Here is a 26,675-nt window from a genome sequence, read left to right as displayed (position 1 = left end):
GGCAATTTTTTCTACTAGAAAACTAAAAAAAAAAAAAAAATCCACCTCCTCTTCATTCCCATCCTCATCAAAACCCAACTTCTTTAGAAAAACATCCCCCCTTCCCTTTCATTCCTCCCCCATTCATCCATCCATTATCTCATTTGCATTAAAAATTTCTTACAAAAAATTCCAAAAAAAAAAAAACTTAATTATAATACTAAAAAACAAGATATTACACACTTTAACATATACAATTAACACACAACTACCATCACCAACACCTCCAAATATGTCATATGGATATTCCATTAAACTTTTCATGTCATATCTCTTTGTGTATGAGTTATATTATTTTCTTTTAGATTTATTATATAGAAAAACCGCGCTCAGCCTACTGTGCTTAGAAATTTCATAAAAACGATTTTATTCGAGTCTATCCATGTGACAGTTAAAAAAACCCTCAACAAAAAATAAGAAGAAAAACTTAAATTTTTTAATACACAACAAAAAGGTTTGATGCATCTTCTTTGCTCTTTCATGTACTATCATATAACTAGGCAGAAATAACGTCTTTACATCGTCTTTTTTAATTTGTGCTCGTAAATTCCTCTCCTATTATTTTCCTCTCATTTTTATTTTCTCTCTTCCAAGAGATTGAGAGTCCGATCGCCGGAAATTGGCCATGGTCTCCACAAGGCGGAGCGGATCTCTAGCCAACTCCGGCGGAAACGCCGGAAAACGACCGTCCTCTTCGGCGGAAGCACCCGCCGCCGCATCGTCGTCTGAGAACCCTGGTGCTGCGGCTCCGTGCAAGCGCTCCAAGGTAAGAGAAAGAGGCTTGTGAATCGTTCTCTTTGGTTCCGAAATTCGAGTTCTCTGGTTTCTTTTTTCGGATTTGTCTCTAAAGAAACCCTTGTTTCTTCTGGGTCGGTTAGACCAAAGCTGTCACCGGAGATCGGGAATTGGTGGCCCCGGAGGGCGATTGTCAAGAGCGCGCTTCCGTCAACCCGCCGCCGGCGGCGGGCGAGGCCGAGAGTGGCGGGCCAGATCGATCTGGGCCGGCTGCAAAGAACGATGGAGCTTCGCAGAAGGCTGGTCCTGTGGTAGCTCCTTGCACAGATGGCAAGTGATACTTCATCTTCTCGTTGTTTTACTTTTATTTTCCATCTTTCTTTGGAAAATTTGCGGTGAATTTGGGCTGGATCGATCTACCAGGGTTGCGGCCATCGCCGGCTATGCTCGATAAGATGAAGAGCTCCCTGAAGACGTTGTGCTTGCACCAGAAGAGGAGCGCAGGGGCTTCGCATGCATGGGGCAGGCTCATCTCGCAGTATCCGGAGGTGATTCAGCACAATTCTTGTGAATTTCGGTTCGCTTTTAGTGTATCTTGATTAGTTTGGTGTAATTCGATTGCGACGTTGCCTGTTTGTGGGCGTGAAAGATTGCATGTTTCTTGCTGAAGAAGGATTTAGTACTGCTGTTAGTGGAACTTCTCTTGCAGGCTCGCAATGTAAACCAAGATATGGATATCGGGATAGTTTCTTTTTGTAATTTTACATGATCATTATTGGATAGTAGTTGCACCTCTTTGATTTTTCATTCTTGGTGTCGATTTCTGTTGCTGAAATTAGATAAATCAGTTGGCCTTTGTGAGTTGTTCAGAATGTAAACCAAGATATGGATACTGAGATAGGTTCCTTTTGTAGTCTTACGCGATCTTTATTGGATTTCTGTTGCTCTTTGATTTTTTTATTTTTGGCATCGATTTGCATAGCAAGATGAGATGAATCAATTGGTCTTTGTGAGTCATTTTATCTGAAAGCGTTCGGGAATGTGTCAGCATTGATCTAAAGATCTTATCTTGCTTCTGCTCTAATTCTTAAATGATGTTCAGAATGTTGTAACGGAATCACCCCAAGAGGGGATCTTTAACTTTGTTGAGTTAAAGGGTTTGGTTGCTTAATCTAATTAGTGTATTCTAAGTCTTGGCTTTTGCTTAAAATGGATATTTGATTAGTTAATGTTGTGATTTAATTGAATGTTCACGTAAAGTTCTGTTATTGGGTGTGAAAATGAGCTTTGAAACTATTATTCTTTTCAGAATCCTCATGTATCCCTCTTTGGTGCGGTTTTTACGATTGGTGGAACGAGAAACTGCAACTTATCTTTGCATGATTCATCAGTCAGCAGCATTCTGTGCAAAATCAAGCATTTGAAGGTAATATATCATAAAATTATGGTGCATATAAATAGTTTCAATGCTGATGTCATCATACTGAAATCTGTTTTTGGTTTATGGATGGGTGATCTGTGTTGCTCAGTATGTGTTTTTTCTGGCTATGGTCAGAATGATGGTAATACTGTAGTTGTGCTCGAGAGCTTGGAGAGCAAGGGAGCTGTACAAGTAAATGGCAAAGCCGTCAGGAAGAATTCCAGCATTGACATACGTGCAGGAGATGAACTGATTTTTAGTAAATCTGGGCGCCATGCATATGTACTTTTCTGACTCTTATTTACGTTTCCCATATTCTTAAGTTGCTGTGCATGCACTCGTTTCCATCTTTGTCTGCCTCTTTAAGGTTGTGTTTTGTTTATTTTTGTTTTCTCTTTCTGCCATTGTAGATTTTCGAGCAATTTTCAAATGAAAATGTATCAGCAGCTCCAGCCCCTTCGGTTGGTTTGATGGAAGGCCAGAACAGAGGTCCGCAGTTTGAACCAAGGACTGGGGATCCTTCAGATGTAGCAGGTGCATCAATATTGGCATCTTTGTCCAGTATTGCACAAGATTTTTCAGATTCATCACTTCATAAAAATGGTTCTGTAGCTCATCAGGATGCTAAACGGCCTTCAGTACCTTCCACTTGTATGCCATTAGAAAAATGCCCACTGGACATTGGAAGGAAATCAAGCTCTGATGAGCATCTTGATTCTTTAGTGCCACCTCCTGATGATAAAGCTGAAATGATGCTGGACTCTGAAAGCGAGGCAACCGATGGTCTGGAGAGCATGGGTCCAGAGGCTGGTATTGGGATGGATAATGAGAAAATTTCTGGTATTAATGACTCATTAAGGCCTATCCTTCGAATGCTGACTGGTGTGGCTGGTGATCTGGATCTAAGCGAAAGCATACTTGACCATGCTGAAAGAAGAGGAGGACTAGCAAGAGATTCTCAGACAGCATCTACTTCAGGTGCTGCTAACAAGTTCCAAGCATTTAAGGAAGAGCTGCAATCTGGACTGCTCGATGGTAGAGAAATTGAAGTATCATTCGACAACTTCCCATACTTTTTGAGGTATGGATGATATTTCTTACTCTTTGATGTTCTATCTTTCTTTCTTCTTGTCCCCACTTAGCTATAATAAGGCAGGTGCAAAAACTTTTCCATTTGTGTCTTTTTCTTATAATTTTAAGTATGGCATTGTTCTTTATCTTTTTTTGTTTTTTAAGAACCTTTCTATGTTTTCTCTACATCTATGCCAAAAGAAAAAGAATAGAAAACCTATTACTTTCTTAACTCTTATTATTTATTAATTTTTAATGTCATGATTTTCTGAAATTATTTCAATATTTATCAAATAACTTATAATATCCCAAGATTTTGTGCTGTCAAGATATAGCCAAAGCTGATATATGTGAGTATGGTTCTAGCATGATTACATACGTGTTAAAATGTTTTGACAATTAAAGAAGCCTTTAAGGCATTGTGTTGTGAGCCATATCATTGATATACACATCCTTCATTCTTTTAATTGCTCAAAAAACATATATTTCCTTGTTTGATCTGATATGTTTTGCGTTTCTGCAACTTGTATTGGCATGTCAATCATTCTGGTTACTGATGACAAGGACCATTTCTGTCTTGTGTTAGTGAGGACACAAAAAATGTTTTGATTGCTTCAGTATTTATACACTTGAAGCGGAAGGAATTTGCTAAGTATGCATCCAAACTTTCTACCATAAGCCCACGGATTTTGCTTTCAGGTCCTGCAGGTTAGTCAAGATCACCAGTCTCATTTTTCGAGTCTATGAATTTAACTCATTTTCCTTATTTTGATCTGTCCCTTTACTTTTTCTTTTTTATCATTTGGATTTTAGGGTCTGAGATTTATAAGGAGATATTGGCAAAGGCCCTTGCTAATCACTTTGGAGCCAAACTGCTCATATTTGATACCACCTTGATGCTGGGTGTAAGATTATATTTCTAATCTTCACTTTTTTATTGCATTGGCTTATTGTTGCTAGTAGATGAACTTATATCTGAAAGTTCCATTATTCTATAGGGTTTATCTTCAAAGGATGTAGATTGGTTCAAAGGACCTATAGCTGATAAATCATGTTTTTGTATCAAACATTCTGGGCATTCTGATGCAACCAAAGGGACAGTAGCACCAAGTACTGAGCCTGATGTATCTGGCTCAGAAAATGCAGCTTCTGGTGTTGGTCATCAATCTCAACTGAAGCAGGAGCTATCAGCAACACCTGGGCCAACTAAGAGCTGTCTTTTTAAAAGAGGTATCACCCATTTGCTACTTATAAAAGAAGTCTTTTTCAAATCCTTAAGTTTTGGTATTTTTTGGATATGGAAATAAAGTAATGTTATTCATGTCAAATGCTTAGGTGACAGAGTAAAATTCATTGGTTTACTACAAACCTCTGGGTACCCATCACCCCTCCAGCTTCCATCAAGGTACCTTTGTTCTTCAAAGACACCAAATTCTGTGAGTAGCAGTAGATAGATATGTCTTTCATGTGACATCAAATGTCATAAAAATAATTAAATAAATAAAGATAACTATTAAAATTATCATAATCTATGGATATTTATTTGTTAGAAAAAAGCTCGCTTTCTAGATTGTCATCTTCATATTAACAGGTAAACAGGTAATGTATTGTGTACCAAAAGAGAACATAGTGATATCCTGCCAAATATAGGATTTTGTGGGTGTTCCAGAAATGATATTGCTTGTGAGCATTTTGGCACAATTGGGAATTCAATGTGAAGTATCCTACTAGGAGGCATTGCGATTTCATGACACCTCTAAAAGAACAATAAACTGCTTCGGAGGGATGCTTCCATGGATTGCCTGTATCATCCCTTCGATGATGCAATTTGCCTTTGAACTTTTATCTTGTAAGCTGATTCATTGGGAACATTCAGTGAAATGGAGGGGTAAATATGTGTATGCATGTCCTTAAAAGGACACAGAGAACTTAATATCAATTAATAAATTTTTAATTGAACTTAAAATCTTGAATGTGTTATATGGGGGAATGTTTCATGAACCTATGAACATTTTGTTAGATATTTGTTTCTGCTTATTATACTTTTTTGCTAGAAATGAACTGAATTTGTGTTTTCTCCTTTATTGGAGAGCGTTGACGACGTTTGAGGTCTATGCAAACTCTTAATTCTCAAATATTTCTTTATGCAAATGGAATTGCATTCTTGAAAGAAAAAATATCTGTTGTCCTACGTTACTGGGATGCAGATATGAAACACAGGTATCTATGGTTTTGTGGTATCTTGCTTTTAAAATAGCATTTGGGGATATGGAAGTATGATACGTGATGTCCTGGTAACAGAGTTGTTAATATGTCCAGACGCTGTTACTTTGAAGTGAGCTTCAAACTTCTGACTGGGAGGTGCTAATAATCTTCATAGTGGCTTTTCCACAACCTCATAGTATATCTGTTCTTGTTTTCTGCTTTCTATCTACTGAGGTGGTTGACGAAGAATGTCAATATCATCTCTCTCTCTCTCTCTCCATTTGTGTTGCTCTATCACTTTGTAGTAATTGTATTTGTAATAACTGCCAAAAGCATGAAGCACTTCATTCTCCTTTTGTGTGTAGGGGTCCATCCTATGGCAATCGAGGTAAAGTGCTGCTGCCATTTGAAAAGAACACTTCCTCAAAAATTGGTGTTCGGTTTGATAAACCCATACCAGAGGGTGTTGACCTTGGCGGTCTTTGTGAAGAAGATCATGGATTCTTCTGCAATGGTGATGCTTAAAGACATCACTGCTACTTTTCTGCTGATCTAAGTTGATAAAATTATTCCTACCTTTTCACATTTATTTCTAATGTGGAATTCATCTGATCTGTAGTAAATGATCTCCGATTGGAAAGTACTGCTGGTGAAGATATGGACAGATTAGCCATTGAGACATTATTTGAGGTTGCATTGAGTGCTATGATGTTAAGGAGCTTAAAAGGTGTTGCTTTCTGCATCCTGCATTCATTTATTTTGAGCTAACATTTTATCCTTTTTTCCTTTTTCAGGTAGTGTCTGATGAGAGCAAGAATGGTCCTTTTATATTGTTTGTGAAAGATGTTGAGCAGTCGATCGCAGGCAATTCAGATTCTTATGCAGCTTTCAAAACCAAGCTTGAGACCCTATCTGATAATGTTGTTGTAATTGGCTGTCATACACAGCTTGATAACCGCAAAGAGAGGGTACTGTGTTTCATCTCCATTGCATTTGCTGCCTATCCCAACATCAACACCCACCCCTCTCTCTTCCAACCCACCTGGATCTTATTTTTTTCGAACTGTTGTGATGTTTATAATGCAGTCACATCCTGGAGGTCTCCTTTTCACCAAATTTGGGAACAATCAAACTGCGTTACTCGACTTTGGTTTCCCGGTAATGACATTCTGGTGCCCAGGAAATTATTTTATGTGCATGATTTCAAAGTTTTTTTTTTGCACTTGAATTCTTATCAAGCAATTTCTTTTTTTAGTTTTTCATTATTTATTGTTTTTTCACACTCGAGACTTTGAATCAATGTTAATCTAAATTTATTTCTGCATATGTATCCTCATATATCCAATAGTTGTTTGATTATATACTTTCTAGATCAAAGAGGAACATTCACTTATCATTACTTGTCCTGTCCAAACCTCAATTGTTATTTGTATAATCATCATCCAGTACTTTTATTGAATAACAATATGTAAAGTTCATGGATAGAGACTTGAATGGTTTAGTAATGTTTTAGATTTTGCTTTTTGTACCCTTTTGCAGATTTTACCTCATGACTTGTGCTATGCCTTATTTAAAGGAATTTTATTTATATAAAATCTATAAATAGAATAGAAGAAGGGGCAATGAAGATCTTTAGATTGCATTATCTACAAGAGAACAAAATATTGGGTGATAAAGTGCTGAGAGTTTCCATAGAGCAGGCATCACACCCCCAAGGCCGTGCTTAGCAAGTTGACTATTGGCTCATTAATCCAACAATATGGTTGACTAATTGGCCCCATTCTAGGATTACTGTAGGCACATAGTATAGTTTTTTTTTTTAATTTTTTTATTGTCTGTCCCTTTTTTCCAATACTTAAAACACCTTTCTTGGAAAGATTTTGATGCTGAACATAGGTTTGAGGAATTTGACAATGTTTAGATGTAGAGTTATAACTTGTAAATGAGGGGCTGAGGCTGTGTTTTGGTTGTTTGAGCTTCATTAATTGATGACTAAGGACAAGCACGAGCCTATGATAAACTGTAAAAGGAGGCTAAAACAAACTTGGGGTAACAGCCAAGCCTCCCTTACTACAATACATGTAATAGCTATTATATGACTATCTTAACATAACTATAGTGTTCTTATATCATATTTCCAAAAGTTGAGCGAAGCTTGCATTGTTTACACAACCAAGCTCAGGAAACAGATGGAAGCTCTGGCTGTTGGGCACATTTTTCTGGGTTTAAATGAGCCTTCAAGAGCTAAGCATCTGAGTAGCTTGCAAGCTCCTTTGCTCATTTACCCTCATACCTTCTTGCAATACCTTTAACTTTACAGTCCTCTGATAAAAAAGGTAGATAGAAAATTATTTTCTGAAAAGTAAAAGCATAGAAATTGACCCTTATGTTGGATTATAATGAAGGTGTTACTATGGGATTTAAGGATATTTAGGTAACCACTTGTTCTATTTCAAAAGATATAGATATGATAGTTCTGACAATCAGTGCGAATGGGAGTGATTCTCATTATAGAATTCATTAGCCTTATTATTCAATGCGACTATGGCTTGTCTTATGGAATCACACTCATTTGTGTTTTTCTAGTTATTAGCTGCCCTTTTCTCTGTTTGTAAACTAAGCAACTATGTCACCTAGGTACGGGTACGACACTGCAATTCCAAAAAATGTGGGTACGGGAACACGGCGATATATATATATATATATATATATATATATATTACATAAATACAAAATAAACTGAATATAATCTGAATATATATGCTATATCTGAAATATATATTATATACTGAAAATATAAAGTTATAAACTGAAAATATAATTATAAAATAAAAATTAAATACAAATTTGTTTGTACGGAGGGTAAAATGGTGTGTTCGGGTGTCGACACAGGTACAAAGAGCAAAATGGAGTGTCCGGGTACCATAGCTAAGCAAGCGAAGCATAGTAGTCGACAGAAGCAACACTATATTGCTTCTGCTCTTCGGGTGATTGATGGCTAAGTCTAGTGGTAAACATTGGTGCACCCTTGTTCATCTGTGAGTTGGGTGAAAATTTTACCTGAAAAAAGAAAAGCACCCATCCTCATAATTCTACCTCGTAATAGTAGAGAAGGGGAGTGATTGAGGAATTGATGTTGTGAAAGTCCTGAGGAGAGCTATTCTATTTTGATTGCTCGTAGCCAAGTTAATACCGTTTGTGATATATGTGGCTCTTTTATTCCTATTCATTTTGGTGCTATTTTCTCTTAGAGACAATCTGTCAAATAATAGGTCTATAACTGTTCAATCATTGGATTGGGAACTCAGTTACATGTTTGTTTGGCTTGTTTTGTTCTTTTTTATAGTTTATATAGGTAGTTATCATGACACAAGCTTTTAGATCTGTATTCTTATTGTTTTAAATATCTGGTTTTACAGAAGGAACTTATCTTAGGATTATTGCCTGGTTAAATAAATCATGTATTGAAGCTGTGTGCTACGTGATTTATTGGTTCACATGGGGTTCTTTTTTGTAGGTCAAAGGCTTGACGATTCTCTTCCTGTTTGCAGGATAGTCTCAGCAGGATGCAGGATAGATGCAAAGAAATTCCAAAGACAATGAAGCTACTGTCAAAGCTTTTCCCAAATAAAATTACTATACAATTGCCACAGGTTCTTAATTTTTTGCTTTCTTGACAAACCTTCCTTTTGATGCATTATGAAGATCTTAAAGATATTTGCTAAATATTGCAGGATGAAGCTCTTCTTATGGACTGGAAACAACAGCTTGATCGCGATGTTGAAACCCTTAAAGAAAAAGGAAACCTTGTTCACATTCGCTCAGTAAGTACAATCAAATAAACTGATGGCATGCTATTTATTGCAGTGCACATCATTTTACAATTTTGCCAACCTTGCATGAGATCATTATCATTGCCTGTCTTTTGAATTTCAGGGTTTAATGATTGTTTTTAACTTGAATCTGAGCTCAAATGGGAAATGCTGGTGTGGCCTAATTGTCATCTTAGTTTATTAAAAATTCTACAATGCAAGTTCCTGGCACCATTTTCATGGTTTATGCATGTCATTAGTTATTGTTTTTAAAAGATTTTACGCAATTTTTTTTGCAAGTTGCTGCTGGAGAGTGGATTAGATGCGTGCACACATATGCACACACAAACCAATGGTTTACAGTCTACACATTAATGGAGAAGATATATAAAAGGGGAAGTTCAGCCTGTTTTCCAATATTTATTCGATAGGGATAGGAAAAAAATTGCAGGCTACCACACACCAGCATGATATAATAACTTCATGGTCAACATTAATTGAACTGTTTTAGGTGAGTGGTTGAAGTGAAAATAGCACAACTTAGTCAGATGCACTGACTGATCATTGCAGCAGCATGTTGTTATTATCTATTTTCTAGTGCTCTGTTATCAAGTTCATCCATCATTAACAGGTTCTAACACGAAACAGTTTGGAGTGTAATGAACTGGAAACCATATGCATCAAAGACCAGACGCTTACTAGTGAAAGTATGTATTCATCTCTTAAGTTCCCAGTTTTTTATTTTAAGTATTTTATAAAAAGAAAGCGCAGATTGACTTCCATAAAAAAGATTTGCTTGTAGGATATGTACTTTTTTACTGATTAACTACCTTCTTTGTCTTGCAGGTGCAGAGAAGATAGTTGGATGGGCACTAAGTTACCATCTGATGAAGAACCTTGATATTGATGCAAAAGCTGCAAAGCTTACTATTTCAAGTGAGAGGTATATTATATAAGCTTTGTTCTTCTCATCTTTAGGTTGTAACTTACTTGATGAGGCTTGAATATAAACATCACTAAAGTCCTATTCTGGCAGCATTTTACACGGGCTCGAAATCCTGCAGAATATTCAAAGTGAAACTAAAAGCTCGAAGAAGTTACTTAAGGTTACCTTAAAACTTTTACCTCTAGCTTCAAAAATGTTTCTGTGCATTATGTTTCATTTTAAGACAATTATAGTTGTCTTAATCTGGCTTTTATCCATCTAGTCATTCTCCATGTTCCTATCACTTGACCGCTGTGTGAATTATAGGATGTTGTGACCGAGAACGAATTTGAGAAAAGACTTTTAGCTGACGTTATACCACCAAGTGACATCGGGGTATCATTTGATGACATTGGTGCACTGGAAAATGTCAAGGATACTTTAAAAGAGTTGGTGATGCTTCCTTTACAGAGGCCTGAACTTTTTCGCAAGGGCCAATTAACAAAGGTTTGCATATTGCTTATACACTTAGTTGTATGTTTTGCATATAAGTTGCAATACACAGTTCTGATAATCTATGATATTGCTCCTTTTCATCGTTGTTACCATTTCTAATAGATTTATTTTGTAGTTTCTGCTAATTGCTTTTAATCTATTAAATTAGTGGATGTGTCTAGCCAAGTCATATGCTGATCTAAAATGGTTAGCGAAGATCTTTGAAATTATTTGATGTCTGGTGAAGTTATGTGCTGATTAAAGATGGTGTCCTTCTGGAAAGAATGGGTTTTGGTTGATAATTGATATGCCGTCTGCTTTTGTATAAGAAATATCCTTTCCCCTTGTTATGAGATTGAGGTCCTTTTTTGTCATCCTTTATATTTCTCATGTTTGACTATGCTTGTACATAGACTGTAGTTACTTTTGGTAGAAGGGGGTATTTTTGACTTTATACCCCACATAAAGTTAATAGAAAAAGGAGGTGAAGTACAAGACTCCTAATCCTCTTTTAGCTTTCTCTCTTGTCTCCCTCTCTTCTTCTTCTTTTTCTTCTTTCCCTTCTATTATTTGATTTCACAACTAAAGGAGGTCTGAAATCATCAAGATGTAGCTGTGGGTTGGAAAACATGGTATTGGAGCCATGTTAATGCTCCAGCAGTCAGAGAAATCAACTCAGCCAGTGAGATGAAGATGTCAGCTCATGCCATCACGCGTGAAAGGGGATGTTACAGGTTAAAACATTATGCATTCAGCAGTTTAATATTTTCGAAGGATATTGGTGAATTTTCCATTATTTTTGGAGTTCGACTAGTGTGGGTTTTGGATTTTTTAAGTAATTCCTGCTGCCACCCCTCTATATGCTTTTTCTTGGCTATTCGAGTTGTCTGGAGGTTTGGAGGCAGATCTGAAGGTTGGAGTTGCTGTATTCTGGTGTTTAAGGGTGTGAAAACAAGTGTGGGCTTGATCTTTGCAAGTATGGTGGAGTTATGTGAAGTTCTATACAAGATGAGTAAAGTGAAAATCGTCAAGCAGTCCTGTAGCCCTCGTAGCTTCTCAAAGCAGCTGGTCCCATCACTAGGTCTCAGAGGTTGTAAAAAAGACAAAATGTAGGGCGTCGGAACCATTGATCCTACGTACGAATCCCTTTAACAACTCAAATAAGGAAAGAGAACATAAATCTAATTTAAACAATATTTTTAGAGGAATTATAACAATTATCTCATGCTTCAACTACCCATTCATGCATTATAAGAGTAAAAATCATGCAACATGATATATCACATTAGATAAAGGAATAAAGATGCATGATCTAATGTAGAAGAGTAAAATGCTTAGATTCAATGCACATGCATGAATAATTTATTAAGTCATTATCAGAGTTTTCTTTCGTATACATGTCTCTATTAAACGCACACAATATTTAATTTCACTTTCATTAAAACCCACGGATACTTAAAACAGGCACAACAAATTCCCGAGTTCAAGTTGGGTCCTTAATTGTAGCTTAACACACAATTTGTATTTTAATACTAGGTTTCCTAATTGGCCCTCGACCGACATCAATATTCAGCACCATCGATCGGAACATTAGAATTCAATATCTAACGTTGGGACATTAGGGAATTCAACATCCACTAATGCCACTTTCTTAGTATATCAATAACAACAACTGTGTCTACACACCATCCCAAGCAAAGTGACGGAATCTTCTTAAAACCGTGGCCTGAAGGTGAATCACCTAGTTGGGTTCAGGAGCACAAACGCACACAGAGTTTTAGTATCCCCACGGTTCCCCAAAACCGTAGTCCAAGATTCCCAAACTAAAGAAGGAACATCCAGGAAAACATTAATCAAATTGTTTTCTCGTTTATCTTTTCATTTAAAATAATGATTTATTTCAATTCTTTATTTTGTAATTCAACATGCGAAACTCGTCACGGGACCACAGCCTGTTATAACATGAAAGCGTGCAATTAGTTCAATAAACATTAGGTTGATTTTTGCGATGCATAAGAAAAACTAAACATGGAGCAACACATGCTCGAAGCCCACGACCTACGATGATCCACTTTTGACCACCGATGCATCTAATGTAAAAACCATCATGAGTATGCTACTTATGCATTCCTTTAACATGCTTTCAAATGCACATTCATACATACTAAACCAGAATTACGTGAACAACCAATTTCGCATGCATGTATTCATATGATTATACAAAAATACATGTTTCTTTTCATGAATCATTTCATGCTCGATATGTAAACATTATGCGAATATGCATATGCAAAACAACATCAAATTCAGGGTTGGCATATACCCACTACATGCGCATGTAAATAAGCATCACATTAAAAATATCATAATCATGCATCAACAATAATTCTTTTAGCCTTTTTGGCAAGCTTGGGGTACAATACACATACCCACCGAGTCTAAACCATGTTGTCCGCATGCTGGGCAGCATTGGTAGGTACATGAGTATGTTCTAGTATGGCCATGCATATCAATCCATTATAAACATATTGAAATTTAAACATGTTCAGATATACTATTCTGCATATTTCACATGTATAAATCTAATGTTTAACCCATCTCAAATCTATACTTTTTGCATATGCAGTTCTGGCCATAATTATAAACATTGCGATTATGCAGATCTGGACATAACTATGCTCATTCAACATACTTGAATCTAGGCAAAAATCATGTGCATTAACATACACTCAACATGCATATAAATGTGATCCTACTTGAACAGTAAATCTGGACGTATAATATGTAAACATGAACATACATTACATGTGATTCTGAGTATCCCTGAATTGTTCATTATACATATTTAATTTTCTGTTGTAATTTGTTTAGCCTTTTTCTTTTATATTTTCGTTGAATCTACCCAAATTTCTCATTAGGTTTTTCTTTTGTTTTTGCTTGTAGACTCAGCCGAACCAAGTTCGTCTGGGCCTGGCAGCTTGCCAAACAGCCCCCCAGCCGACCCTGGTTCGGTCGGGCCTGACAGACCCTTAAAGATTTAAAAGGAAATACATCTTAATTTTTTTTTGTATTACTTTCTTTTTGTTCATATCGCTGACCCCAATTGTTTTGGGATGAAGGCGTAGTTGTTGTTGTTGTTTGTTGTTGTTGTACTTTCTTTTTGTTCACACTTTGCCCAGCTGACAGTCGGCTGGGTTCGCCAGTCAAGTGGCTGTAGTTGGCTGGGCCCACATATCTTTTTAACTGACGGTGGCTCAGCCTATTTGTTCATTTGCTTTGCATCTCTGCCCAACCAACAGTGGCTGGGCTCTTTAGCAGTCAAGGGACTACCCAAATATTTTTTTTTTCTTTTTGTAGGTACCTGGTGCAGCCAAACTCAGGTCGGTTAGGTCTGTGCCCTGCTAAAACTCACCCAACCGATAGGTCCAGTCAAAAACATATGCCCAGCCGAACCCAGGGCTCGACTGGGCCTGTTAAAAGCATAAAATAAAAGTTTTTCTTTTATTTATAATTATTTTTGAACAGGGGTCCAATCTCATCCTGGACAGTCGGTTGGGACTGAACTGTAAAAGTATCTTCAACAAGATACTAGAATCAAGACCAAATGTTCTTGATGAATAACAAGTGCACACATGCACAATAAGAACACAAAGAACACTTATGCACAAAAGCACAAATCAATCAATCTCACAAATGCACTAAAAATGAATAAAAAAACTTTATTGAATACTTGGGCTTTGACCCAAAGCCATGGGAATACAAGGAGGGGGAATGCCCCTATTTATACAATGAGGGCCTTGGAGGGGCCGACTCATAGACGTTGGAGCCCCTCCAACGGTCACAATTGTGACCGTTGGAGGGGCCCAACGTCTATGAGAGTGGCCCCCCCAAGGTGCATTGACTTTAGTAAAAAAAAATGAAAAATAATAAATAAAAGGAAAATAAAAAACCAAAATTACAAACATATTCGTAAATTAAATATGCGCAAGAATAGAGAAATGACTAAACTACCCCTACGGCTAATAATAAAGAAATATATATTTCATATATATAATTAGGTAGATACATATACATATATATCATATATGTATATGTATCAACTTTTATATATATGAGATTACAATATTTGATACATAATTTAACACTCCCCCTCAAACTTAGGGCAAGATGACCAAAAGTTTGCCAAGGAGAAAGTTGAATTGCGGAGCACACAATGCTTTGGTGAAGAAATCTGCCAACTGATATTCTGAAGTGACATATAGAAGATCAATGACTCCTTTCAGGTAGGCTTCTCGAACATAGTGACAGTTCATCTCAATGTGCTTAGTTCGCTCATGGAAGGTATGGTTTTTGGCAATATAAATTGCACTCTTGTTGTCATAACATAGCTTAGTGGGCCCTTCTAATGTGATCCCCATGTCTTTTAGTAGCTGATGAATTCATACGATTTTCATGGTAGTAGTTGTCATAGCAAGATATTCAGCTTCAGTTGAGGATATAGACACTTTCTGCTGTTTTTTGCATCTCCACGAGATCAGTGAGTCTCCTAAAAACACACAAAACTAGTGGTGGAGTGATAAGAATAAGCAATTATTTGGGTCACCTCCCCAGTTAGAGTCAGTATAAGCAATTAATTTTAATTCGGAAGAAGAAAATAATAATACTCCCTTATTTAGTGTACCCTTTATGTATCTTATGACCCGCAAGATGGCACTCATGTGAACTAATGTTGGTGCATGTTGAAACTGACTTGCAGTATGAACTGTATGAGAAATATTTGGTGTAGTAATACTTAGATACATCAATGATCCCACAAGCTGTCTATAAAGGGTGGGATCGGATAGAGGAATACCATCATCAATCTTCATCTTGGTTTCCACTATAGCAGGAGTTTCACAAACCTTATCATCAGACCTGTCTATAATCTCAGGGACAAGTTTAGTTTGAGATAAAAAAATACCCTCTATGAGAGTATGCTACTTCAATACCCAAAAAATAAGTTAGAAAACCCAAATCAAACATTTCAAATTTATTTTTCAAAATTGATTTTATGCTTTTAACTCATTTAGAATCACTACCGGTTATAAGCATATCATTCACATACAAAAGCAAGATTACAATCCCTGCATTGGCTTTTCTAACAAACAAGGCCGTGTCAGTGAAACAGGAAGAAAAACCATTTTCTAACATTACGGAGTTAAATCTATCATACCAAGCCATAGGGGCTTGTTTTAAACCATAAAGTGTTTTTCGAAGGCGAAACACTTTCCCTTTGAGAGTCTCCATTCTAGGTGGAGCATTCATATATACCTCTTCATTTAGATCGTCATTTAGGAATGTGTTTTTAACATCCATTTGATAGATGTTCCACTTGTTGATGGGAGCAACAGTGATGAGACATCGGATAGTGACCATTCGGGCCACATGCGCAAAAGTTTCTTCATAGTCAATCACATATTCTTGACTATATCTCTTTGCAACCAAACAAGCCTTATATCTCTCAAGGGATCCGTCGCTCTTAGTTTTTACCTTAAATACCCATCTACATCCTATTGCTTTCTTACCCTTGGGGAGATCTTGAAACTCTCAAGTTTTGGCTCTTCTTAGAGCACCAAGTTCATTCTCCATAGCTTCTACCCATTCAGAACATTTTCGTGCTTTCTCAAAATTTCTAGGTTCTACGTAAGAATGAGTGACACTAAGACAGACCCTATATTTAGGTGAAAAAGAGTCATATGAGATAAACCCAGAGGGAGCTTTCCTAGGTCTTTCAGTTCTTCGTAGGTTCTCTTCCCTAGGAGGAACAGACCTATTGGTGTCATCATATCTTTCAAGAGCACTTTTGAAGGTGTTTTTATCTCTATGAACATAGGTGATGGGATCTCTAGATGATCCCTCATCGATATATTGATATGGCGGGGAGAGCAGAGGAGTGATAGTTTTCTCGATTTCGTTATCACTTAGAGTCATTTTGAGTTGACTCATCATCACTTGTATCATCATCTTTAGCTAACAATTCAAACAGAAAGGAATAATCCACATTCTCATTATGAGTTTTAAGACTTTCAAAACCACTAAGATTTTCCAAAAAACTCATATTTTTGGATACATATAATTTGTCATTTCTAACATCATAACACCGTAAACCCTTTTGGGTTTCTGAATAACCAAGAAAGGCACAATAAATGGCCTTTGGAGAAAGCTTATCATTTTTATTCGTAAGGACAAAACATTTATAACCAAAAACCCTTAACCTGCTATAGTCAGGTTCTTTCTTGTATAATTTTTCAAAAGGAAAAATTTTGTTCAATTTCTTTGATGGAAGTCTATTTCTAAGATAGATTGAAGTAAGGGTTGCCTCAGCCCAGAGGGTTTTTGGCATGTTTTGTGAAATAAGTAAAGTTCGAGTTGTTTCAATAATATGCCTATGCTTTCGTTCTGCTAATCCATTTTTTTGAGGAGTTTTTGGGCAAGATTTTTTATGGAGAATGCCATAACTTTCAAGATAACTCTTGAATTCATTTGAGAGGTATTCTCCTTCGGAGTCTGATCTAAGAATTTTTAAGTTTTCATTGAATTGATTTAAAATCATAAAGTTTTAAAAGTCGAAAACACTTCATGTTTATGTTTGAGAAAATATATCCAACAATACCTAGTGTAATCATCAACAAAAATCATGTAATATGATAATCCTTCTCTAGATATCACAGGAGCCGGACCCCATACGTCGGAATGAACGATTTCAAAAGGTTTCGTTATAAACATGGATCTTTGATAAAATGGTAAACTTTTCATTTTCCCAAGAATACATTCATCACATACAAAATCTCCTTTACAAAGGTGTTTAACAAAAGGTAAACATGAAATTTTAACAATGTTTGGATGTCCAAGTCTCTTATGCCATACATGAATATCCTTGTTTTGGACAACATTACAAAATTGATTCTTGGGAAGTTGGAGAGAGTCAACATAGTAGAGATCTCCTCTCCTAGAGCCTTCCCCAATCAACCTCCCGAACCGGCGATCCTGTATCCAACATTTATCAAAAGAGAATTTTATATCGCAACCACAGTCTGAGAGTTGAGAAACTGAAAGTAAATTCAAATTTAGTTTTGGTATGAATCTAATTTTTGGAATAAAAAAAACTTGTTTTTCAAAATTGCCTATTCCTTTAATTTCAAGAGATGTTTCATCCGTCGTTGAGACAAAAGATGGAAAAGAGTTTTTAGAATATTCGGAAGGAGAACCAGCACTTGGGGTCATATGAAATGATGCACCGGAATCTAAAAGCCAAGATATTTTACCCGGGGGTAAAAAGGTTGTCATAGCGGTTCCGGAAGTTTCTCCCTTGAGAAGAGGTTGAAGAGCTTCCACAAATTGTTGTAAAGAGAGAGACCCATTGGAAGAGGATGGTTGTTCTTCCGGTTGAGATGTGGTAGCCATTGTAAGCAATTTCTTTCATTTTGGGCAAATAAGTTTGATATGCCCCGGTTCTTTGCAAAAATGACAATTTAGTTTGCTATAGTATATTTTTCCATTTTGCCTATTTTCTCCTTGATTTTGATTTTTGAAGTGAGGAGGTTTGTAAGTCTTCACATTGTTACCTGGTCTTGAAACGACATTCACTCCTTCGCTTTCTTCTTGAATAGGAGAGGTAGCAAGGATGCTAGGTTTGTTCTTACTAATACCCATACGGGTTTCTTCCCCTCTCAATTTAGTAATAACATCTTCAATGGAGGGAGGCATGAAAGAAGAAAGAAAAAAGAACCAAATTTGTTCAAATTCGGGTCTAAGGCCATTTAGGAAGTTAAAAAAGCGATCTTTCTCAAGTTGCTTGTGTCTAAGCTCGATAGCTTCACCACTCCATTTGGGTTCAAGTATAGCAAATTCGTCCCAAATGGAAGACAATTCGGCAAAGTATTCCCGAATAGTCATCTCATTTTGTTGTAAGGTTAATGCCCTTTTTTTAAGGTAGTACTTGTGCGATAAATCTCTTGATGTATACATTTTTTCAAGATATAGCCAAGCTTCGGAAGCCTTCTTGAATTTGATGATGTTGGCATTGATCTTAGTTTTAACGGATGAGAAAAACCACTATAAGATCTTGAAGTTTTTCATTTCCTATTCGTCATGTTTCTTTGAATAATCTTCAAGAGCTCTTTGTCTTTCTTCTCCTTCAAGAATCTTTATATCTCCTTTTTCCATAATAGTAATTTTTTGTTCGGGTTCCGGTAACGATCCTTGAACATACCCCCAAAGCCCCTTCCCTTTAATATAGGCTTCCATATTACCGGCCCAAACATGATAGTTTGAACCATTGAGTTTAAACCCGAGGGAGAAGTGAGAGTCTTTTTCGCCCATTAGAGAGGATACAAATAAAAAGAAACGCGTACCTCAATAGGTTTAAGTCTTTCTTGACAAAGAAGACTTCTAAAATATTGGCCGAAGGAAATGATCCACTTCTATCTCCAATGGCTTGAAGGCACGTTTTTTGAGGCACCTAAGAATGTGGAGAAGGCACGGTCTTTCTTCCTCAAACCAAACTCTCATACCTTGTAAAAGTATCTTCAACAAGATACTATAATCAAGACCCAATGTTCTTGATGAATAACAAGTACACACATGCACAATAAGAACACAAAGAACACTTGCGCACAAAAGCACAAATCAATCAATCTCACAAATGCACTAAAAATGAATAAAAAAACTTTATTTAATACTTGGGTTTTGACCCAAAGCCATGGGAATACAAGGGGGAATGCCCCTATTTATACAATGAGGAGGGCCTTGGAGGGGCCAACTCATAGACGTTGGAGGGGCCCAACGTCTATGAGAGTGCCCCCCCCAAGGTGCATTGACTTTAGTAAAAAAAAACAAAAAATAATAAATAAAAGGAAAATAAAAAACCAAAATTACAAGCATATTCGTAAATTGAATATGCGCAAGAATAGAGAAATGACTAAACTACCCCTACGACTAATAATAAAGAAATATATATTTCATATATATAATTAGGTAAATACATATACATATATATCATATATGTATATGTATCACCTTTTATATATATAAAATATATATGAGATTACAATATTTGATACATAATTTAACATGAACAACAAACTGTTCTGTCCTAGCCGACTGTCCAGGCTGGGACTGGACAACTGTCCGTCCTGTCTTGGACCAAAAAGACACCAATTTTTTTTTTATACCATAGCCAACATAGCACACCCTTCCAGATCTGTCCACCATCGCAGTGGACCGATCTGTCCAGTTTGGACAACAAGTGCATTGGGACAGATCTGTCATGTTCTGTCCAGAACTGAAGTGGGGTCGGATCTGTCTGATTATTCCATGGACAGGTCTGTCCAATTATATATATATATATATATATATATATATATATATATATATATATATATATATATATATATACCGTAGGTTCCCCCAGCGCGGGTCGGGGTCCAGTTATCGACCCAGCCTACTGCGTTCTGCTGACTGTCATGTTTCAATCATGTCTGAAATTCCCTGATCTTCACGAAAAAAAATATTAGCAAAGGTTTGATGTGGTCTGTTGGAAAGAGTCTTCACGAGGCCTACGGCTCCACTGCCACGCCACTGCTTAGGGTTCTTCAAATTTCATTTTATATACAGTTGCACACAGATGACAGACAACTAAAAGAAATTTATTGGATTTGACATGTGGAAAAGAGAGGTCTACACAAGGCTACGACTAGAGCACCCATCTCGTCAGGAGAAAAGTGAATACTAATAGCCACCAAGGCTACCACCATCATTATCATTTATTATGGAGAGAGAAAATCCTTGACGAAGAAGGATCTGGATCGTTGAAGCCTTGAAAGATAAAGACTTCAAAAGGCTCTTGAATTTTGGTTTTAATTTTTGAGGAAGATGGATCATCATTTTCAAGTTAACAGTGTGTTTTCCAACGCTGCGAATTAATTGTTTGGAGGCAGGAATAGCATGGGAATCTGGGATGCCAACAAAGCTCGTGAAATGTTGTGGACACAAGTGCCCCTTTATAAAACAAGAGCAGCATCAAGCATCTGTCAGCAGATTTTTTTTTTAAATTCCGCAACCCATTTCGTAGGGCAATTTTAAAAAAAAAAATCCAAAAAAATGGACCGAAATGACCTTGGGTGCGGTCAACGCACCCAGGATCGGGTTGACCGCACCCGCACCCGCGTCGAATCATGTTGACACGGGTGCGGCCCCCTGCTAGCCGAATCCCTGTGACATAGTATATATATATATATATATATATATATATATATATATATATATATATATATATATATACATGCACATATGTATATAACTCTGAAATACAAATAACACATGTTATATGGAAATCAAATCCCAAATCTGAAATAAAACTAGATTATCATACATATGTCAGTTTTCCCTATTTTGAATGTGGAAAACGGACCAGATTCATGATCTTCTTTAGAGAATATCACCTAAATCACATTTACGCTCTTTTTCCCTAATTGAATCAAAAGAAACAGACCCGTACCTTTTTAAAGCTTGAAAAAAAAGATCGGAAGAGCTTTAAATATGCGTTGAGGAAGATGGCTTCTTCCTTCTTCTTCCCCTTCTCTCTCTCTCTTTCTCTTTTTTTTCTCTTTCTAACACACGATTTTTTTTTGTGTTTAAATAAAGAGAGCCCCTAGAAGGTGACGCCCCTCTAGGGTTTCTCATATTGGGGCAGCTCTATCTCCAATGTTTACTTTTCCTACATTTTCTCTAACTCTGTCTTTTTTGGTAACCTTTTCAAATTTCTTTTACTAATTACCTTCTTTCACCTTGACTTACCTTTTTACTCTTCTTATCTTATGGTTAAAGTAGATTCTTCGAGAGAACCTAATTAGCTAACTTCTGAAATTCGGAATTAATTACCATTTAATATTAATTTAATTATTTATTAAGTATTTATTAATAAATAAATGTTCAAAAACTTTTGGGAGTCTTTTTAACTTTAAATAACTTCAATTCAAACTTGTATATTGAATTTAAAGCGGTATTTTCTTTGAGTATGAGTTTTGGATTTGGATCCAAATCTAAGATCCACATCCAAAAATCATTTGGATCTTGGGTTGGATCAATTTCTAAGTAATATAGGTCTTGGACTGAGTTTAGATCCATATTAATTTGGATTGTATGTATTGGATCCAGAACCTGGCCTGTAAAGGCGGTCCTTTTTTGAAAAATTACGTTTTTTGGGCCAACAACAGTTCGAATTCAGAAAAGTAAAATATCATTATGCTCAGAATTTCGAGATGCGTTCAATGATATATAACTCGGATTTCGCTTCTGAAATTTGTTCGAATTTAACCCGAATTTTGCTTGAATTTAAAGGTCAAAAATAAAACTTTTTTGCACCTTTTTAGTTGTGTCGTTTAGACCTTTTCGATGAGACCTGGGTCAATCCCAGACTCATAGAACATAGGCCTATTATTGCGGTTAAACTGATTTTCTTCTATACTTAGCCAAATTTTCGAAAATCTCCAATTTGGCTAAGTGTGAACATGTGCGATATTACATGAAAAAATGTCAAATTCCTGTGTGTTAGTTCTTGGTGAGCAAATGGTTATTTTCTTTGTTTGAAAAGATTTCAAATTCCGGTGTGGAGAAACCTACATACACATTGGGAGAAAAAACTAGTGGCACTAAGCAAACTAGTGTTATTGTTATTCATGCTAGTGATAACTCTTATTTGCAAATCCCCAGTATTCGTTTTGATGGAATAAACTTTGAAGCTTGGTCATGGTCGGTGAAAATAGCCATTGGTCAAGGAAAAAACTTGGATACATTAATGGTGGTGTTTGCAAATCTAGTGAGAATGATCCCGATTATATGGATTGGGAAAGTGAGAACTATTTAGTTATGGCTTAGTTATTGCAATCAATGGATCCTACCATGAGACTTATGAATTTGGACACTGCCAAGGAGCTTTGGGATGCGGTGATAGATGCATAGTCAAAGAAGGCTATCGAGGAAATGCAATGTGTTGGATAGGATTCATAGTTGCAAACAAGGTGGAATAACGTTAAGTGAATACTATAATGAGTTGAGAAGTCTTTGGGCGGCAATTTATATAGCAAACGATTCCGTTCATCATGAACGCACCAAACATATTGACATTGATTGCCATTTTATTCGAGAAAAAGTTGAGAAGAAGATTTTCAAAGTGGTGTATATTCATACTGGAAAGCAACTGGCGGATATTCTAAGGCATTGAGCAAAGCAAATCATGATGACCTTGTAAGCAGGTTGGGAATGATAGATGTCTTTCATCTCAACTTGAGGGGGAGTGTTATGAGGTAGAGGTCTTTTTTTGTCATCCTTTATATTTCTCACGTTTGAATATGCTTGTACATAGACTGTAGTTACTTTTTGTAAAGGGGGGTATTTTTGACTTTATACCCCACATAAAGTTAATAGAAAAAGGAGAGGGGAAGTACAGGACAACATATCCTCTTTTGGCTGTCTCTCTTGTGTCCCTTTCTTCTTCTTCTTCTTTCCCTTCTATTGTTATTTGATTTCACAACTGAAAGAGGTCTGAAATCATCAAGATGTAGCTGTGGGTTGGAGAACATCCCTTATAGTCATATTCATAACGGATGTTTTCCAGGGGGCTTGCTGATTGTCCCTTTGGTACCAGTGTGATCTTTTGCTAGCTTTGGTTATTTTTTGTGTTTTATGGTATTGGGAAGCTATAAATTGTATGTGAGCATATTTGATTGCATTCCAAATCATCCAATTATCTCAAATAAAAAGAGTTTTAGGGCTTAAGTAAAAATGTTCTAGGATATTGTGGGAATGGTGAGGGTATGTTATTTTGTGTTCTAGAGCTTTAATTTTTTAGGAAAAACTAAAAACAATTAAAAAGGAAGAGTTTTATTGAGTTCTAGTGTTCTAGAGTTTGTGGGAATAGTGAGGGTCTGGTTTTTTGTGTTCTAGAGTTTTAAATTTTGGGAAAAAGCTATTAAAAAGGAAGAGTTTTATTGTGTTCTAGTGTTCCAGAGTTTTAATCTGCCTCATTTTTATTTCTTTCCCTCTTTGGTTGATTCCCCTTGCATTTTTATCTCCTCTTTTATTTCTTTTTCTTCTTCTCCCTTAAATCAACAACAATCAGTTAACTTCATATGTAGATGGATGTCTTGGTTCTCAAGTAACTCACAACTTGTAAGTATTAAAACGCCTTCTCTTCTAGAGGCCATTGCACTTTGGTTAACTGTTCGTCAAATTAAGCTAATATTTTTTCATGCATGAGAGCTATGTCACATGGGTGCGGGTACGGGTACGGGGACGACATGACAATTTCAAAAAATGTGGGTACAAGAACACGACTATATATATGTATTAAATATCACATAAATGCAAAATAAATTCAAGATAAACTGAATATAATCTAAATATATATGCTATATCTAAAATATATATTATATACTGAAAATATAAAGTTATAAATTGAAAATATCAATGTTGTAAGAGTAATACCGTATCGTATGATACGGTACAATATGTGTCATTTCTATGGGGTGTTTCGATACGATACATACCCGTATCTCGATCCGGATGTTTCGTAAGATACACCCTTGTATCTTATGATACGCCCCTTTTATCTTACGATACGGGGTGTATCTTAAGATATGCTATAAATGCAGTTTAAATGCACTTATTTCAAAAAAAAATTCGAAAACATATAAGGCCCCTTGGGGCTGGTTCATATTCATCCCTAAAGAGCTTAAGAGTGATTTGGAGAGATTTTTTTCCAAAAAAGAAGAAGATAATGTTGATGATACTCAATGATTGATGTTATCTAATTCATTTTTGTTTGAAATAAAAAAAATAGTTATATAAAAATTTTAAGCATTAAAAAACACTGTTTTTTTTTGTTATGTAAACACACATTATTATGAATCTTGTGACTTTTTAGCTTAAATTCGTTATTTAATATGCATATTATTTCATAGTTTGCATTTTCCTTGTGAGATTACCATTTATAGCATATTATTTTGATTATTTAAGGTTCAATGTCTTATGCATGCCATTGATAGCACATAATTATTTTGATATGTAATATTATAGTTTTATCTTATGCAACTCATCATTGTTTGATGATGTCTTATGCAGCTCATAGAGACATAAATGCTTCATATGTGATTTTATGGTTTTTTTTTAGATTTTTTTTCAAGTTTTTTTTTATTTTTCTTATTTTTTTTGAAAATTTAAGAATTTTTTTATTAAAACTTTACGATTTTTTACGATACGATACGTATCTAACTTTGGGCCTGATCGATATGGGTTACGATACAATGCTTACAACCTTGGAAAATATAATTCTTAATTATAAATTGAATACAAATTTGTATGTACGGAGCATAAAATGGCGTGTCCAGGTGTCGAAATGGGACAAGCATGTCGACATGGGTACGGAGGGAAAAATGGAGTGTCCAGGTATCATATCTTGAGAAGGAAGCATACTTCAATTAAAATGACTGCCAAACATGAAACTGATTCAATGTGGATATCTTTTGCTTAACAAAAATTATGTTGATGACATCGACAAATCAACATCAAATATGAAACCCTATACGGTAAGCTAAACTACCAACCCCTTGTATGTCTACATCTCACCTACCGGTCTTGTCCTGGAGATAATAAAACTCAAAGTCAGGAGAAACTTCACCCCCATATTGTGGTTTGGGTGCCAAGGTTGAAATTTCTGTGGAACATCTGATTAATGGTTTGACCGGCCTCCATGCAGTGCTTGCAATAGAGACGCCTTTAGCCCCTAGGTATCATGACCCAGGGTCCTACATTTATATCTCAGCCATGTTAATTGTACTGGCTTTGAGGCAAAAACTGGGGTAATTTTAAGAATGTTAGAATCTGCTAGAGCTGGAGGGTATAGAGAATTTTGATCAGGATGTGTGTGTATGGTTTGTGATGAGATTTGGTTTGCCATTATCAAAGGGGAGCTGACCATATTTTGGTCTGTTACTTGGAATTAGTGGACACACTTATCCTTTTTTGAGTGTTTTTATGAAGGGATGCTTTCTGCTAACCTGCTCCATTGGTAGTTGAGTCATTAGTCATCCATTTGGTCTTCGTTAAGGTGATCTTTTAGCAAGTTGTCTACTTGAGGGAACTGATCAACCTATTTTGCAGTCATTTGTCTTGATGGCATAAGAAGTGAAGGATAAGCAGATGCAAAGGCAACAACTCAAAGGTTTAATCCCACTAGCATGTAATGGAACTGAAATTCATATTTTATGTTCCATCCAATTTTCATGAGGAAAACTGGGCAAGAATTTGAAATATAAGAACATAAAATGAATATAAAAATGTTGAAAAGGGAATGGTGATTGAATTTCCTGTTTATGAAAGAAAATTGGAAAATAGTGGGAAACTAAAGCAAAATGTTTGGAAATAATTTTGAGATGGATGAAACTTTCTCTTTTCCCCAATAGTTGGAGAAATGAGACTTTTGATACTGAAACAATGAAAGCTTATGTGTCTATAATGTTAAGTTCATTTTACAAGCCTGCTTGATTAGGAGATTTGGTTTTCTATTATGGGCCCAAATAAACTATATACCAAGATGATGGATGCAGTCCTTATCTTCTGATTATAACGGGATAACAAAACTACCAACCCTTGATGTTCTCTGCGACATAATAAAATCCTGCCAGTTTGAGATATAACAACACTTGCGGTTTTGGATGAGTAGAGTGCTTCTGATACTGCCTGCTGGGGAAAAAAGGTCTCCAATGAACCTTTGAGAAGTATCAGGCAAGATCTGTGGATGTGTGATGTCCATGCGGATTTTGATTTGCAGAATTCTGTGGAGTTTAACCTTGGGATGCTTCTTGCTGCTGGAAGTTCACTGTTTTTTTCCCACAATGTGATGCTAGAGTTCTTTTTTTGAGTTGCCTTCATGCAT

General features: G+C 36.1%; 1 protein-coding gene across 3 annotated transcripts in view; it reads left to right on the top strand.

Annotated features, from left to right (window-relative positions):
- Window positions 1–375: 375 nt before the first annotated feature.
- Window positions 376–26,675, top strand: part of LOC149833365 (uncharacterized) — a 31,022-nt gene continuing 4,722 nt past the window's right edge. The window contains exons 1-21 of one of the 3 annotated variants that reach the window (XM_090015090.1): window positions 376–493; window positions 634–805; window positions 918–1,104; window positions 1,198–1,322; window positions 2,084–2,200; window positions 2,330–2,476; window positions 2,605–3,275; window positions 3,852–3,973; window positions 4,079–4,170; window positions 4,264–4,495; window positions 4,601–4,670; window positions 5,836–5,984; window positions 6,090–6,160; window positions 6,265–6,438; window positions 6,557–6,628; window positions 9,022–9,123; window positions 9,205–9,294; window positions 9,914–9,989; window positions 10,129–10,225; window positions 10,319–10,388; window positions 10,535–10,714. In XM_090015090.1, coding sequence (XP_089871216.1) covers window positions 665–805; window positions 918–1,104; window positions 1,198–1,322; window positions 2,084–2,200; window positions 2,330–2,476; window positions 2,605–3,275; window positions 3,852–3,973; window positions 4,079–4,170; window positions 4,264–4,495; window positions 4,601–4,670; window positions 5,836–5,984; window positions 6,090–6,160; window positions 6,265–6,438; window positions 6,557–6,628; window positions 9,022–9,123; window positions 9,205–9,294; window positions 9,914–9,989; window positions 10,129–10,225; window positions 10,319–10,388; window positions 10,535–10,714 — 2,985 coding nt within the window. In that variant the 5' untranslated portion in view covers window positions 376–493; window positions 634–664. Of the gene's footprint in view, window positions 494–544; window positions 806–917; window positions 1,105–1,197; window positions 1,323–2,083; window positions 2,201–2,329; window positions 2,477–2,604; window positions 3,276–3,851; window positions 3,974–4,078; window positions 4,171–4,263; window positions 4,496–4,600; window positions 4,671–5,835; window positions 5,985–6,089; window positions 6,161–6,264; window positions 6,439–6,556; window positions 6,629–9,021; window positions 9,124–9,204; window positions 9,295–9,913; window positions 9,990–10,128; window positions 10,226–10,318; window positions 10,389–10,534; window positions 10,715–26,675 lie in introns of those variants that run through there. The other 2 variants (XR_016433418.1, XM_090015091.1) reach the window with 2 other exon arrangements.

This window comes from Nuphar pumila, chromosome 7, assembly GCF_984573655.1.
Source record: "Nuphar pumila chromosome 7, dmNupPumi1.hap1.1, whole genome shotgun sequence".
NCBI lineage: Eukaryota > Viridiplantae > Streptophyta > Magnoliopsida > Nymphaeales > Nymphaeaceae > Nuphar > Nuphar pumila.
This window is presented reverse-complemented; position numbering and strand designations above follow the sequence as displayed.